Below are 17,655 nucleotides of genomic sequence, written 5' to 3'. Positions count from 1 at the left end.
CCCCCATTCCAAATCTGGTACTGGGGAGCCAATTCCATGCATCCTGAGGGCTCCACTATGGACCCCGGGTACTGCCAAACCAGCTCTCTGGGGTTTTCTTTGCAGCTACAGCTGCTGCCACCCCACAGACACGGTTTTGGCCACCTGTGGTCTCAGCAGCCCAGTCCCAGGAAGGCAGAACAAAGAATTTCCTCTATTTGGAAATAGGTGATAAAGGCTGGGGGGGGGGGTAGCCTCTCCCAGCCTCTGGAAATGCTGTGAAGGGCACAGATGGTGCCCTCCTTGCATAAGCCAGTCTACACCAGTTTAGGGAACCCCCAGTCCCAGCTCTGGCGCGAAACTGGACAAAGGAAAGGGGAGTGACCACTCCCCTGTCCAACGCCACCCCAGGGGTGGTGCCCACAGCTCCTCCAGTGTGTCTCAGACCTCTGCCATCTTGGATCCAGAGGTGTGGGGGCACAATGGAGGCCTCTGAGTGGCCAGTGCCAATAGGTGACGTCAGAGACCTCTCCTGATAGGTGCATACCTGACTAGGTAGCCAATCCTCCCCTGAGGGCTATTTAGGGTCTGTCCAGTGGTCTTTTCCTCAGATTACAACTTGCAAGAATTCATCAGGGTTCCTCTGCACTTCTCTCTTCGACTTCTGCCAAGGATCGACCGCTGACTGCTCCAGGACGCCTGCAAAACTGCAACAAAGTAGCCAGAAGACTACCAGCGACATTGTAGCACCTAATCCTGCCGGCTTTCTCGACTGTTTCCTGGTGGTGCATGCTCTGAGGGCTGTCTGCCTTCACCCTGCACTGGAAGCCAGAAAGAAATCTCCTGTGGGTCGACGGAATCTTCCCCCTGCTAACGCAGGCACCAAACTTAACCTTCACCGGTACTCTGGGTCCCCTCTCATCCTGACTAGCATGGCCCCTGGAACACAGGTGGTGGACCCAAGTGACCCAGATTGTCCAGTGGTCCAACTGTCTGAATTTGGAGGAGGTAAGTCCTTGCCTCCCCTCCCCAGACACTAATCCTGTGCACCGCGTGTTCTGCAGCTCCCTGAATTGATCTCCGGTGTCGTGGGACCCACCTTTGCAGTTTTGAGTCGACCGCTGTTTTCAGACTTCTTGAACCCTGGTCAACACTCTGTGTTGCTGAGGGCCCCCTCTGTCTCCTCCCCCAAGTGGCAACATCCTGGTCCTTCCTGGGCCCGGGCAGTGCCCTTTTTCTCCAACTGTGACTCTTGCAGCTAGCAAGACTTGTTTGCAGTATTTTGCCAACAAAATAACTTTGCGTCCTCCAGTACACCGTGGGACATTATCTGCACGAAGAAGAACTTCCTACCTCCTTCTGTTGTTGCAAATCCTGCAGCTTCTTCCAACCAGAGGCAGCCATTTTGCATCTTCATCCGGGGTTTAGTGGGCTCCTGCCCCCCCGGACACTTTAGCGACTCTTGGACTTGGTCCCCTTCCTTTGCAGGTCTTCAGGTCCAGGAATCCGTCTTCAGTGCTTTGCAGTCTGTTGTGGTCCTTACAAAATCCTTTATCACAACTCTAGTGTGTTTCTGGGGAAATAGTAGTACTTTACTCCTACTTTCCAGGGTCTTAGGGTGGGGTCTTATTTACACCATTAGTGTTTTCTTACACTCCCAGTGACCCTCTACACACTACAGTAGCCTAGGGGTCCATTTGTGGTTCGCATTCCACTTTCTTTGTATATGGTTTGTGTTGCCCCTGAGCCTATTGCATCCTATTGTATTCTACAGTGTTTGCACTACGTTCGGGCTGTTTTACTCACCTGATTTGTTTAGTTGTGTATATTTTGTGTATGTTACTTACCTCCTAAGGGGGTATATCCTCTGAGATATTTTTGGCACATTGTCACTAAAATAAAGTACCTTTATTTTTAGTAACTCTGAGTATTATGATTCTTATTATATAGTGCTATATGATATAAGTGGTATAGTAGGAGCTTTGCATGTCTCCTAGTTCAGCCTAAGCTGCTCTGCTATAGCTACCTTCTATCAGCCTAAGCTGCTAGAACACTACTAATCTACTAATAAGGGATAACTGGACCTGGCACAAGGTGTAAGTACCATCAGGTACCCACTATAAGCCAGGCCAGCCTTCTACACTGCAGCCTTGAAGAAAGCACAAAGGGAAATGAATGCAGTGCTAACAATGTGATGCTTTCCTAAGTGAAAGAACAAACAGATAGAGGAAATAAAACAACACAGCAAATGTGGCTAATGCCAGAAAAACAAAGCAACGCTGAATGAAATGTAACTGGGCTAAAGTGCACAACGGCAGGCCTAGTTTGCTAAAAGAACATGGAGCTGTGAGGCCAGGGCTGTGGGGGCCTTTGTTTAGCCACTGATTTGAACCCATATTATGTCATCATCACAGTCCTGTGACCCCATATTCCCTGATCCCTTGGTGCTCCAGCCCTTTGCCTCCCATGTAACCCCAGCGATGAAGAGTTGGAACCCCGCAGTCCATCAGGGGAGCCTGCCTTACTCTGTCTTCCAACAGCTTTGTGGCCCCTTAGAACGCCAAGCCACAAAGATGAAAGAAAGAGCCAACCCCAGAACAACAGGGTTTTCTCTTTTTCTTTTTTAGGATTTGAAATCCCAACTCACATAACAAGGAGGCTAAAATCCTTGCTTCATTACACGCAGCTCGGGCAGCTTCTGATGTCACAATTGTGCTCTGTAACTTTAAAGTCCTGAAAAAGTCAAGCAATACTCCTCTGTCTGTTTGAACCTTGCTGCTGGGTGGAGTGAGCTTCCCCCACCACATTCTAGAGGAGGGAGGAGAAAGCTTAATAACCAGGTCCCACCAGTCCAGCAGGAAGCCGGCAGTCCCTCACTCCCTGGAAAGAGAAGGCACCTGGCTTCACCAACCCATCCAGGTGCCAACATCACCCGCTCTTCACCTGGAAGAACAAGGTCAGGGGGCAGCACCAGGAAAGGCACAGTAATTAATATATATTGCATCTGGCGCCTCAGACTTCGCTGAGCCGGATCATCCTGTGTCTCTAGAAGGAAGCGGGAAGCGCAGAGAAGGACCCAGGAGCCATGGGCCGGGGATAGGGTTTAACTTGATTCAATTGTTCCTTGGGATCGGTGAAGTCTGGAAGGAGGTAGAAAGGCCTCTCCTATAATTAATAAAGCCAGGAAGGGACCAAGGGGTGTTGGGTTTCTCCTCACACAGCGAGACATGGAGACTGCTTCACCTTTATTCTTCCACTCATAGTTTATAAGTGCTATACTGCTTATAATGAGCCAGGAAGTAGCTGTATGTGGCCTGCAGGTCACAGATGAGAACTCTGCATGGCCAACTCAGACCTTCCTCTTTCCCAGGTTGTTAAAGTGAGTTTCATTGACTTGGGTAAGAGAAGCACTGGTTCTTAAGCACTGCAGGGCGGATTATAAGGTGGGACCCCGCTCTGGTAGATCACAAGAGATCGGTGGATTTACCAAATGCATCAACACCAGACTCAGGTCTACCAACCGGTAAAGCCTATGGATCAGGTAGGGGCTGAAGGCAGAGGTGCAAACTGAGCCCAACCCGACCCCCTCCTACAGCACTGGGGTACACGAAGTGCACCCCTTTGCCAACCTACACGCTACCAGGCCCTCTGACACCCCACTTCCGGCCTGTATAGACCTCCTGCCCCCATCTAACACCAGCTAAGAGCAGGTTGTGAAAGTGAACATAGGTGTCACCAGAAAAGGACACTGGACCCTTTTCACAAAGGTAAATTCGGCTGTTAAAGTAAGTTTAGGACCAAATTTGCCTCTGACATGCTGCCCAGGAATTCACGAAGGGACTCATTTACGGGGGCAGAGTTGTCCACCACATATATGAGATCTCCACAAGCATAAATTCACCTGAAATGTTGGGACGTGGGTTTGCCAAGGCTTGGTGTGCTTGGAGGTCTTTGACCGCCCACAAACATGGACATTTGTGGGCCTCACAATCTCTCCGTTGATCACTTTCCATCCTGGAAAGGGTTGGAGACTTGTTTCAGCACAGAGCTGGAGTATCTCTGCTTCCAGGGTGGGGAGGGACATGAACCACCACTAACTGTGCCAGGGGTGTAGGTAAAGTGCTTTCGCTCTGGAGAAAATGTGTTTCTTTGCGGTGAGAAAAGTATGTATTTGCACGGAGGGTACTGTTCCCCGCTATGAAGTCCTCCACTGTGGAGAACTCTACAGATTGTGGATAGGATAGTCTCATTAAATATTTCTTGATCTGAAACTAATCCACAATGCCACTTCTGTGTAGTTTTATTCAAAGTCCATCTTTATTTGAAATCAATCAATAATCAGTCATCTTTATAGGATCACTTAAAAGCAGGTCACGTGATTGCTGATACCGGAATAGAGCAACCATTGATCTAATCATTAAAAAAGTGACTCGTGATCTGAAAATTACGTGGTGGTAATTACCTATACGCGGTGGTCGAAGTGAGCGGGATCGGAGGGGCACAAGGTGCCCATACTTTTATTGTTTATGAAACACCGCGCCCCTACTTTTGTAAAAAGACAACCGTCCCGGGACGGTTAATTCTGACAGTTTAAATGCTTCAGCTGAAGTGTCATTCAGGGAGTGTCCTGTGCTGTGAAGCCGAGGGCGGGGCAGGCAGCTAAACAAGCCTTCCTGCCAGGGTGCTGCTGCCTGAAGGAAATGCAAATGTTCCCTGCCAGTTAATTTGCAAATGTAAAGGATGCTTGGGATCCAGTACTGGCTTTAACTCCAAGCTTTGTTATGACAAAGATGTATTCTTTTTGAGTGACAGTGCAAAGGGTTAACAACTGAGCTATGAAGAGCGTGCTCTTAACTGTGCTTATATACTTATATTGCACTCGTTACACCTGGAGGTGTTCCAGGGACAGTAATGCAAAACAAATTCCTTTACATACACTCTGGGTGCTCCTAAAATCTATATTGTGGAAGCACCATTTTATCTTTAACATTTTGCACATTTTGTGCAGTCTATCTTATACTGTGTGTAATGCAAGTTTAAAATAATAACTAACATCTTCACAGTGCTTTCTGTCGCAGGCTGTGACCTCGTAGCACTAAAAATACACAAGTAGCTATTCTCTACTGCACCAAATCAAGAGTTAATTCTGTGGCTCTCTGGTTACAGACACAGGCCTCTGCAGGCATTGACTGATAGAGGTTCCATAATGTATCACTGAGCATTTCCCTTTGAGTAACAACTTTTTAAAATTAATTTCTCATTTAAACTGCATGTTGTTTCATATCTAGCTACATGATGGTGAAAAACCAAAAAAAACCTTACAAAATATTTCATTTTTTTAGCCAGACCCTTGACCCCGCCCCAATGCTCACTGAACCCACCCTCATTGCATGCAGCATCACAGATCCCATACTGTTTTAATGCACTCGGACCACTGCCTAGGTGGAATGTCACCCCTGAAGAAGCGGGCTTACCCCTCAAAACACATGTTGCACCCTGTGCAATGATTTCAAACAAAGATGGATTTTGTACAAGAGTGCACAGAGGTGGCAATGTGGATTAATCGTATCGCACTTAGGTGAAAATCTGCGACTGCGGGTGTATGGTGTTGTGAATCGGGCCCCCAGTGTTCCCAGGCCCACACGGGTAACCATAATTCATGGCACCATCAGTCGTATTTGCATGGCGCAAGGATGCAATTAGCAGCCAGATTTTGTAACCCCAGACATGGTAATTTCAGCCCCCCTTGTTAGTATTGGGGTCTCATTACTTGGTCCCATGAGATCATTCGCACAGGATGTGTCTAAATGGGTAAAACATGTGAATATGTGTCACAGCACAGAGATGGCCGGATGGGGAATTAAAATAAGAGGTGACTGACAATGAACGCGCTTTAAAGAAAGTAAAGCAAATAAATAAAAAAACCATAAGATACATTTATTGCTCAGCATATATTTTTGAAATCGGTGACAGAATTGGAGGCTGTAGGTAAGAGGCTGGAGCTTTCAGTCTTGAACAGTTGTTATTAAACAGCTTGGTTTCAAAGGTCTGGAGAGAGAGAGAGAGAGAGAGAGAGAGAGAGAGAGAGAGAGAGAGAGAGAGAGAGAGAGAGAGAGAGAGAGAGAGAGAGAGAGAGAGAGAGAGAGAGAGAGAGAGAGAGAGAGAGAGAGAGAGAGAGAGAGAGAGAGAGAGAGAGAGAGAGAGAGAGAGAGAGAGAGAGAGAGAGAGAGATCTCACTAGTGCTTATTTTGAGCCGTGGTTTCTGGTGATCAGCACTGGTATTTAATTGTCAACACCTGCACTTATGACTATTTGCCACACGGTGGCACTGTTTGACAAAGTAGGGATGAGTATAACAGATTTTCATTGATTCAATATGCATTGAAAAGACTGATACCTGCCACCCACGCCTTTCTTATAGCTTTGGGGACCTGAATCGTCTCCACCGTAAGAGTGAGATGATTGGTTGTTGGGTTGGTACTCACTTTGGCAATGAGTGGTGTAAGATGTAGTGGCCTCTTGACGAGGGCCCTGGCTCTTATGTTTTTACCAATGAAGCACTGAACCTTCTGCATACATGAAAGTAGCACAAGCCATAGAGGCCCAGGGAGGGCGGAAGAGAGAGAGAGAGCGAGAGAGAGAAGTTGCTGCAGAGCTGAGAGTAACACAAACAGTACAGACATCCTCAGAGAAGCTCAGGCTTTGGCATTGAACTGCGGCCACTTAGTGATGAGGTTGTAGAAGCTGTTTCCAGGGCATGAGGTGGCAAAAACATTACGATGGCCCTTTATGATGTAGTTTTTCCGGATGTAGCCCTTGGAGACCCCACACTTGATGAGTTCCTGCACGGCCTTCAGGGCGGCCTGGCTTGGGTTTCTGTCTGAAATTAAACAAGTGAACAGGTAGGATATGTCAGTCAGTTAGAGTCCACTGCAGCCAACTGCATGCATCCAGAAGACCAAGGAGTTAAACTCTGCAGGGCCAGCTCAGCCATTCATGCTTTTTTGTCATCCTGTCGTTAATGAGTTTTAAGGGCAGTTTTCATAGTAATGACAGTAATGTTAACAAAGGACACAGAGCTAAACATAAACAATGCGAATGTTACACGCAGTTTCCGGCATTTCGCAGCATCCATGGCTTAACCAGTGCATCTAGGTAGGATACTCCTGTCTCATGGACATCAAGATACAAAAATACCATTGCCCAAGATAACCCCCCTCCAATGACCCGGGACAAAAGCACATGAGTGCAGTAGCTGAAGGGGCACCTGATGCGCGGAAGCTGAGCGAAGCAGAAACAAGATGGAGAATCAGTCAAGGATTCATCGAGTGTGGCTACTCATCCATGAGGGTCTCAAGGTGCTGAACTGTAGGCAGAGGGAGATTACATGATTTGCCCAGAATCACAGGAAGCTGAGCCCACACTGAGACTTGAACCTGGTTCCCCAAGTCCGAAGTCAGCAGCTCAAGTCGTTATGCCACAGCTTATCGAGGCAAAGAACCTTCTACAATAGGCGTACACGCTGTGACACTCTAACTTTACATTTCAAAGAGATGGGGTACCCCCGTATGAGTGGGACATGCAAAGAGCGTCAAGCCTGATAAAAGGAATGGTACTAAGGGGCCCCAAATATTTTCGGAATATTTAAAGTTGTCTAGCAGAATATCAGCCATCCTCTCCATAGTGACGGCCTGCCAGAGCCTGCATGCCACTAACACAGCGAGGGTGCTGCCCGCTTCTTCCACAAGGTGGCCAGAGCCATCTTAGCTCAGCTGCCCAAGGCACGACCACAGTATCACCTAGGAACTAGAGGTTTGATGTTTAAGGGAATCATCCCGTAATCCCAACAGGAAAAATACTGGTGTACCTGTGAAAAGTAAACCAGAATTTCTTTACTTTGGCCTAAGATTTTCGCCCCGAACGGGTGAATGATCGGGCAGTGCCACCATATATAATGACAATCTCCAACTAACCCACGGCTCACTGACTGAGATCTCATGTGGTCCAGAAGATTTGTTTCAGTTTTGTATGCTATAGACAGTGGTCTAAAAGTATTTTGTAGTGTCTCCTTCTTTCCCATTGAATGATTAAGTCTGGGGATATCTCTCCAAAGTTTGCTCCACATCCCTTCCGGAATCATTGTTTAAAAAAAACAACATGGCTAGGCTTAGGGGAATTCATGGTGGTAAGTAGGGAGTATAGAAATGATATACAAACCTTAAAGCCCCTCACCTGTCTAACAAACTTCCCAGCAGGAGAGGGGTCTCTAGCTGCGGCTTCCCGTAGATCCGGTTGGAGAGCCCAAAGCCTCAACTGTGTGTAATGGTAGCACTCCGAGCTTGGGAGAGCGAAGTCTTGCTGGCAGTTATCGAAGGTGAGAGATTCCCACCCATGAAACAAGTCAGAGACAGTGAGATACCCCCCTTCTCTTCAGAGGTCGAAGGGTTCCCTTGTAAGCGCAGGTGGAAAGGCCTGATTAAAGTGTAAATCTGTAAAGGGGTAGGGTAATGTAGCCTACCCAGATGTTCGATTCACCGCATTCCACACCTTAAGAGTCATTCAAGTGGGTGTACTAAGATACGTATCATGGAGTCGATCCACTCTCTGTTTCCACAGGACATCCCATAACTATAGCCCATCACCGCCCTATTCATCTGAAGCCAGTGCTTGCCGGATTCGCTTAGAGACCACTCAGAAATCACCCTTAACTGTGTAGCTCTATAATGCAGGTGAAAGTCAGTAAGGCCCAAAGCACAGGAGCCTTTCTGTAGCTGTGGGAGGCTGGCCTGGCCTATAGTGGGTACCTGATGGTACTTACACCTTGTGCCAGGTCCAGTTATCCCTTATTAGTAGATTAGTAGTGTTCTAGCAGCTTAGGCTGATAGAGGTAGCTATAGCAGAACAGCTTAGGTTGAACTGGGAGATATGCAGAGCTCCTACTATACCACTTATATCATATAGCACTATATCATAAGAATCACAATACTCAGAGTTACTAAAAATAAAGGTACTTTATTTTAGTGACAATGTGCCAAAATATCTCAGAGGATATACTCCCTTAGGAGGTAAGTAAACTACACAAAATATACACACAAACCAAAATCAGGTAAGTAAACAGTTAGAAAAGTAGTGCAAACACTGTAGAATACAATAGGATGCAATAGGCCTAGGGGCAACACAAACCATATACTAAGAAAGTGGAATGCGAACCACTTAGGGACCCCTGGCCTAGTGTAGTGTGTAGAGGGTCGCTGGGAGTGTAAGAAAACACTAAGGGCCTCATTACAACCTCGGCGGTCTTTCAAAAAGACCGCCGAGGCTGCGGCAGCCAGAATACCGCCATTGCCGGCGGTATTCCTGGCTCCCTATTATGACTTTTCCGCTGGGCCAGCGGACGGTAACAGTGTTACCGTCCGCTGACCCAGCGGAAAAGTCACATCAACATTGCTGCTGGCTCGTAATAGAGCCGGCGACAATGCTGATGTGCAGCGGGTGCAGTAGCACCCGTCGCACATTTCACTGCCCGAAATTCGGGCGGTGAAATACGCGACGGGGCTATGCCTGGGGACCCCTGCACTGCCCATGCCAAGTGCATGGGCAGTGCAGGGGCTCCCAGGGGCACTCCAAGTCCCCTTACCGCCAGTCTTTCCATGGCGGTGTTTACCGCCATGGACAGGATGGCAGTCGGTCGGGGACTCATAATCCCCAGGGCAGCGGTGCTTGCACCGCTGCCCTGGGGATTATGACTGGCAGGTGGAAGCCTGGCGGTATGTTGGAGGGGCCGGCGGTATGGCCGTGGCTATTGTGCCATGGTCATAATAGCTGGTGGAACACTGCCAGCCTGTTGGCGGTGTTACCGCCAGCTTACTGCCGGCCGCCAGGGACGTAATGACCCCCTAAGAGTGGCCAAGATACCCCACCCCAAGACCCTGAAAGTAGGAGTAAAGTGACCCTACTTCCCCAGAAACAAACTAAAGTCGTGATAGGAGATTCTGCAAAGACCACAACAGACTGCAAAGCACTGAAGACGGATTCCTGGACCTGAGGACCTGTAAAGAAAGGAGACCAAGTCCAAGAGTCACGAAAGTGTCTGGGGGGCCCACCAAACCCCTGGATGAAAGTGCAAAATGGCTGCCTCCGGATGAAAGAAGCTGAAGATTCTGCAACAACAGAAGATGCCGGGAACTTCTCCTTTGCACAGAAGATGTCCCACGGAGTGCTGGAGGAAGTAGAGTTGTTACTTTGGAGAAAGACCGAAAACAAGCCTTGCTAGCTGTAAAGGTCATGGTTGAAGAAAATGGGTGCTGCTCAGGCCCAAGAAGGACCAGGAGGTCGCCACTTGAAAGAAGAGGCAGAGGGGGCCCTCAGCAATACAGAGAGATAACGCACAAGAAGGCAGCACCCGCAGAAGTACTTGAACATGGGTTCAAGAAAACTGAGCATGGTGGTCATCTCAACACTACAAAAGAGGGTCCCATGAAGCCGGTGGTCAACTCAGCGAGTTGAGCAATGCAGGACGGAGTGCTGGGGACCTGGCTAGGCTGTGCATGAAGGATTCCTTGCAAAAGTGCACAGAAGCGCTAGCAGCTGCAGTTCTCGCAGTACACAGGATTACTGTCTGGAGAGAGGAGGCAAGGACTTACCTCCTCCACATTTGGACAGTTTGACCACTGGACAATCTGGGACACTTGGGTCCACCACCTGTGTTCCAGGGGCCAAGCTCGTCAGGATGAGAGGGGTCGCAGAGTACCGGTGATGCTGAAGTTTGGTGCCTGCTGGAGCATGGGGAAGTTTCCGTCAACCCATGGGAGATTTCTTCTTGGCTTCCAGTGCAGGGTGAAGGCAGACAGACCCCAGAGCATGCACCACCAGGAAACAGTCGAGAAAGCTGGCAGGATTAGACCCTACAATGTCGCTGGTAGTCTTCTTGCTACTTTGTTGCAGTTTTGCAGGTGTCCTGGAGCAGTCAGCATTCGATCCTTGGTAGAAGTCGAAGAGGGAGATGCAGAGGAACTCTGGAGAGTTCTTGCAAATCGTTATCTGAGGAAAAGCCCACAGGAGAGACCCTAAATAGCCCTCAGAGGAGGATTGGCCACCTAGTGAGGTAAGCATCTATCAGGAGGGGTCTCTGACATCACCTACTGGCACTGGCCACTCTGTGGCCTCCATTGTGCCCTCACACCTCTGGATTCAAGATGGCAGAGGTCTGGGACACACTGGAGGAGCTCTGGGCACCACCCCTGGGATGGTGATGGACAGGGGAGTGGTCACTCCCCTTTCCTTTGTCCAGTTTCGCGCCAGAGCAGGGGCTGGGGGTTCCCTGAACCGGTGTGGACTGGTTTATGCAAGGAGGGCACCATCTGTGCCATTCAAAGCATTTCCAGAGGCTGGGAGATGCTACTCCTCCCAAGCCCTTAACACCTATTTCCAAAGGAAGAGAGTGTAACACCCTCTCTCAGAGGAGATCCTTTGTTCTGCCTTCCTGGGACTGGGCTGCCCAGACCCCACGAGGGCAGAAGCCTGTCTGTGGGTTGGCAGCAGCTGGAGTTGCAGAGAAAACCCCAGATAGCTGGTCTGGCAGTACCTGGGGTCCATGCTGGAGCCCCGGGGATGCATGGGATCGGCACCACAATACCATATTTGGCATGGGGGGACAATTCCATGATCTGAGACACGTTACATGGCCATATTCTGAGTTACCACTGTGAAGCTACATATAGGTATTGTTCTAGTATTGATCTGGTATTGATTTTAGTTGTATGTGTCACTGGGACCCTGCCAGCCAGGGCCCCAGTGCTCATAAGGGTGCCCTGTATGTGTTACCTGTGTTATGACTAACTGTCTCACTGAGGCTCTGCTATCCAGAACCTCAGTGGTTATGCTCTCTCATTTCTCTCCAAATTGTCACTAACAGGCTAGTGACCAATTTCACCAATTTACATTGGCATACTGGAACACCCTTATAATTCCCTAGTATATGGTACTGAGGTATCCAGGGTATTGGGGTTCCAGGAGATCCCTATGGGCTGCAGCATTTCTTTTGCCACCCATAGGGAGCTCTGACAATTCTTACACAGGCCTTCCACTGCAGCCTGAGTGAAATAACATCCACGTTATTTCACAGCCATTTACAACTGCACTTAAGTAACTTATAAGTCACCTATATGTCTAACCTTTACCTGGTAAAGGTTGGGTGCTAAGTTACTTAGTGTGTGGGCACCCTGGCACTAGCCAAGGTGCCCCCACATTGTTCAGGGCAAATTCCCCGAACTTTGTGAGTGCGGGGACACCATTACACACATGCACTATACATAGGTCACTACCTATGTATAGATTCACAATGGTAACTTCGAATATGGCCATGTAACATGTCTAAGATCATGGAATTGCCCCCCCCCCAATGCCATCCTGGCATTGGTGAGACAATCCTATGATCCCATGGGTCTCTAGCACAGACCCGGGTACTGCCAAACTACCTTTCCTGGGGTTTCACTGCAGCTGCTGCTGCTGCCAACCCCTCAGACAGGTTTCTGCCCTCCTGGGGACCAGCCAGGCTTGGCCCAGGAAGGCAGAACAAAGGACTTCCTCAGACAGAGGGTGTTACACCCTCTCCCTTTGGAAAAAGGTGTTAGGGCTGGGGGTGAGTAGCCTCCCCCAGCCTCTGGAAATGCTTTCATGGGCACAGATGGTGCCCATTTCTGCATAAGCCAGTGTACACCGGTTCAGGGATCCCCCAGCCCTGCTCTGGCGCGAAACTGGACAAAGGAAAGGGGAGTGACCACTCCCCTGACCTGCACCTCCCCTGGGAGGTGCCCAGAGCTCCTCCAGTGTACTCCAGACCTCTGCCATCTTGGAAACAGAGGTGCTGCTGGCACACTGGACTGCTCTGAGTGGCCAGTGCCAGCAGGTGACGTCAGAGACTCCTTCTGATAGGCTCCTCCAGGTGTTGCTAGCCTATCCTCTCTCCTGAGAAGCAAACCTCCTTTTCTGGCTATTTAGGGTCTCTCTCTTTAGATAACGAATGCAAGAGCTCATCAGAGTTCCTCTGCATCTCTCTCTTCACCTTCAGCCAAGGAATCGACTGCTGACCGCGCTGTAAGCCTGCAAAACTGCAACAAAGTAACAAAGACGACTACTGCGACCTTGTAACGCTGATCCTGCTGCCTTCTCGACTGTTTTCCTGGTGGTGCATGCTGTGGGGGTAGTCTGCGTCCTCTCTGCACTAGAAGCTCCGAAGAAATCTCCCGTGGGTCAACTGAATCTTCCCCCTGCAACCACAGGCACCAAAGAACTGCATCACCGGTCCTCTGGGTCTCCTCTCAGCACGACAAGCGAGGTCCCTTGAACTCAGCAACTCTGTCCAAGTGACTCCCACAGTCCAGTGACTCTTCAGTCCAAGTTTGGTGGAGGTAAGTCCTTGGCTCCCCACGCTAGACTGCATTGCTGGGTACCGCGTGATTTGCAGATGCTCCGGCTCCTGTGCACTCTTCCAGGATTTCCTTTGTGCACAGCCAAGCCTGGGTCCCCGGCAGCTTCTTTGCACCCACAGCTGGCATTTCCTGGGCATCTGCCCACTCCCGACTTGATCGTGACTCTTGGACTTGGTCCCCTTGTTCCACAGGTACTCTCGTCTGGAAATCCATTGTTGTTGCATTGCTGGTGTTGGTCTTTCTTGCAGAATTCCCCTATCACGATTTCTGTGCTCTCTGGGAAACTTAGGTGCACTTTGCACCCACTTTTCAGGGTCTTGGGGTGGGCTATTTTTCTAACCCTCACTGTTTTCTTACAGTCCCAGCGACCATCTACAAGGTGACATAGGTTTGGGGTCCATTCGTGGTTCGCATTCCACTTCTAGAGTATATGGTTTGTGTTGCCCCTATCCCTATGTGCCCCCAGTGCATTCTATTGTGACTATACATTGTTTGCACTGTTTTCTATTGCTATTACTGCATATTTTGGTATTGTGTACATATATCTTGTGTATATTTGCTATCCTCATACTGAGGGTACTCACTGAGATACTTTTGGCATATTGTCATAAAAATAAAGTACCTTCATTTTTAGTATATCTGTGTATTGTGTTTTCTTAAGATATTGTGCAAGTGACACTAGTGGTACTGTAGGAGCTTCACTCGTCTCCTAGTTCAGCCTCAGCTGCTCTGCTAAGCTACCTTTTCTATCAGCCTAAGCTGCTAGACACCCCTCTACACTAATAAGGGATACCTGGACATGGTGCAAGGTGTAAGTACCCCTTGGTACCCACTACAAGCCAGGCCAGCCTCCTACACTTGGTTGTCAGGTCAGGGGTTCAATACTGAACGCAAGAAGGGGTGGGGAGAGAGGGCACCCCCTCCTCGTCCCGCATTCTAAGCTGAAGCGGTCTGAACCCACCCCATTGACCAGTACTCCCTACTGCAGATTGGCATTGTGGCATAGCTGGCCTGTACCGTAGCTATGAATTGTTCACAGAAGCCAAAGCAATGGAGCGTATGGAAGAGGAAGGGACAGTTCACCTGGTTAATGCCTTTTCTGCGGCCAGAACCAAAAGTACTGCAGGAATACGTTTTTTTTGTAGTTTTTTTTGACCAGGTGGACCACCATTCATAAGTTGTCATGTGTTTGCCTGCCTTTAATAAAAACCGAACTGATCCGGGTGCTCCAGCGTGATATAGTCCAATCTAGCGGCTAAGATCTTAGAGTAGAGATTGGTGTCTAGGTTTAATAGTGCGATGGGCCTATATGAACTACAAGAATGTGGGTCTTTCCCAGGTTACGGGATGAGTAATGTTAATGCTTCACCCATCGAGGGGGTGATAGTGTGAGCTACAGTCATGTAGTTAAACAGGGCCATGAGATGGGGCACCAGTTTGGAGCTAAAGGTTTTATAGAACGGGTCATAAACCTATCAGGCCCTGCAATTTGTAGAACTTTAGGGCATTGATAGCTGCCTGGACCTCATCATCCCTTCTTGGTCCTCTTAGAGTCTTGTTGTGGTCAGCTGTAACTTGAGGAAGGTCTACTCCAGCTAGGTAATCCAGCTGCGCTTTTTCATTGGTGGGGTCAGAGGAGTAAAGATTTTTATAGAACGCATTGCAAGTCCTTTCCTTATCTTCCTCAGATACAGCCGGAGGACTGGCTTCCCAGTTGAGGTGTCCAATGTATTCCTTCTCTTGTTTGGCCCTGAGTTGTTGCGCAAGCTGAGAACCCACATTATTACCCTGGTCATATGTAGTTTTTTTAAGGCGAAGCAAAGTAAACTCTAATCTATTGGTATTAATAGCACTGAGTTTTCCCCTCCGAGCCGTAACTTTCCATTGTAGGGCTAAAGAAGGGTTCTCTTTATGGGATTATTCCGCCCCCTGAAGTTCGGCCTCAAGCAACCATTTATCTTCAAATTTATGCTTGTTCAGGGTGGAAACAGGGAAATGCACCTAGCCACGGGGAAATGTAGATTTTCTATTCCTATCTCCACATCTACGTACCTTGAAGACATACATTTCACCAAGCTACGTATATGAGGAGCTGTGCTTAATTTGAGAAGGTGGTTTCCAGGACAGGGTACTGGCAATTATTTTTGAGCACTGGCACTTATTTTTCTGCCTCAAGCATTCACTACGAGCAAAAGACACATGAAAAATATGGAGGTAAAGAAAAACGAAAAAGCATCATAAAGGGAGAAAGCAAAAGCTGCAAGTGTGAGCTGAAGGAGCAAGGAGTGTCTGTAAATGAATTAAAGAGGCTTCAGGATTATGCTGCTCAGTATTCCATGCTCTCACATTTAATTGCAGCATCCAAGTGTTTCAGAGGCGAGCTTACTTCACCGCCACATTTTTATTTGCAAATTAAGCGCTGGTGAGGAGTTAGGTATAGAAAATCTATACTTACTAACTAACCTTTCAATATTTTGAATTCAGTATTCTGTCCTCGATATTTGCATCCCTCGATATTCTGTATTTGATATTCAGGGTGCACACCTGTATCAATGGTCTTTGGGATGCTAGTGGAAGCCTCAGCTCATTTGAATGTATCTGCACTTCCTTGGGTGCCCTGTAGCAGTGGTTGTGGGGCACTGGAGACAGCCTAGTTGCATCAGCATCCTTGTTGACTGCTTCTGATTGGTCAGGTGAGTGGATCATGTGTTTGAGACCAGGTGGACTGTGATGGGCCCTTGCTTGGGCAGTCTCAGGGAGTACCCTAGACCTGGACAGAGGAGGGCTAGCCTTCCCTGAGATGCAGGTGGTCAGTCTGTGAGTGCTCTAACCCTTTTGCTTTTGAAGGACGAGAGATAACCTTGATCTGTAGCAGCTGCCGGAGAGAAGGAGGCGTCCAGGAGTAGAGGTGATTAACATGCAGGACACATGGATCCCTGTTGGATGCCGCTTCTCCCTTGCAGGGGAAATTCAATGGCCAAGTCATTACAGGTCTGTGTGTAGTTGGAAACAAGGAGTGGCAGCAGCAGCAGGGGACCCCCTGTCCCAGGAGCCCCGTGCATTGAGGAAGGGGCCGAGCCCGAGCACCGTCCCGCAGCGCAAGGCGAAAGGAAGGCCTGTTATGGGCTTAGTACAACTCAAATTACTGAAGCTCCACCAACCATCATATGACCTCTCAAATTGTGTATCTAATGAGATCGATAATCTGATAATCTGATTGAAGAAATTGAATCTATAGTGAAAAAAAAAGAGAAGATCCCACGGAAAAGGTTAAAATCTGGTACTCTTGTTCCCTTTTTGATTGCAAGTCTCCCTTCTAGAGGAAATGTCCCCTCAAATGAAGACCCTCCGTCCTTATATCTCAGCCTGATGGTCCAAATACAAAACCTATGGGACGGAGCACGGCACACTGAAACTCAGACGATTTTACGCCGGATATTGTAACTGTACATAACATCCCATGCTCTAATCGCTTTCTTCCATTGGATGTACAAGTTCAAACAAGTGATCATGGGGGCCCTGCCTTAAATTTTCGATCTCCAGAACATCTACCCCCTACGGTTTCCTCTCAGGTGGAGGTGGCTTCTCCTATATTGGGTCTGCAAGAAGAGGTTAGGGAATTAAAGCAAGCATTAACAGAAGTATTAAACTTCTTGCGTGCAAATAGTTTGACAGGGGGCACTGTATCTGCACAAAAAGAAGAACCTCTGATTATTAATATCCCCTCCTCTTCGCAACTAGGACCCATTGTGAACGCAGCTGGTCCTAGTGCTTTTGTTCGGCCACTATACAACACAAGAGATTCTCCGGCCAAGCACAATGGGCCATTGTGTGCTAAGGACCATTCTAGAGTTTCATCTGGTCCACGACTACATGTAAAAATGATGTGGGACTTTACGGTTACTCAAACATTTTGTACGTACCCTAGTGAGAATCATTCACTTTATATGTGCAGGGTACCTCCTTTATTTCCAAATTCACGTGAAGATAATTTATCCCTGATAAATAAGGCTGTATATTGGTTAGGACATACCAGACAATGTGGTTCCATTATTTATTCAGACATAATATTGGCTAAATGCTTTACCGAAAAGACAGGTCAATGGGACTTTATTAAGTTAACCTTAGCCAGTTCAAGCTTGGTAAAGGGATTGATATCTATGGAAGCTCGCCATCTCCAAAGCATCCGACCTGAGAATAGCCCTATGCAGAATGCAATGTCTTCTCCCGTAAACACTAGACCCTA

At 48.3% G+C, this 17,655-nt stretch overlaps 1 protein-coding gene across 2 annotated transcripts in view; it reads right to left on the bottom strand.

Moving 5' to 3' along the window:
• Positions 1-5,895: 5,895 nt before the first annotated feature.
• The window catches only part of LOC138258813 (peptidoglycan recognition protein 1-like), a 70,933-nt gene continuing 59,173 nt past the window's right edge, over positions 5,896-17,655 (bottom strand). For both annotated transcript variants that reach the window (XM_069206061.1, XM_069206062.1), the window contains exon 5: positions 5,896-6,859. In XM_069206061.1, coding sequence (XP_069062162.1) covers positions 6,675-6,859 — 185 coding nt within the window. In that variant the 3' untranslated portion in view covers positions 5,896-6,674. The remainder of the gene's footprint in view (positions 6,860-17,655) is intronic.

The sequence above is a fragment of the Pleurodeles waltl genome, chromosome 9, assembly GCF_031143425.1.
Source record: "Pleurodeles waltl isolate 20211129_DDA chromosome 9, aPleWal1.hap1.20221129, whole genome shotgun sequence".
NCBI lineage: Eukaryota > Metazoa > Chordata > Amphibia > Caudata > Salamandridae > Pleurodeles > Pleurodeles waltl.
The sequence above is the reverse complement of the archived record's forward strand: the minus strand, read 5'-3'. Positions and strand labels throughout refer to the sequence as shown.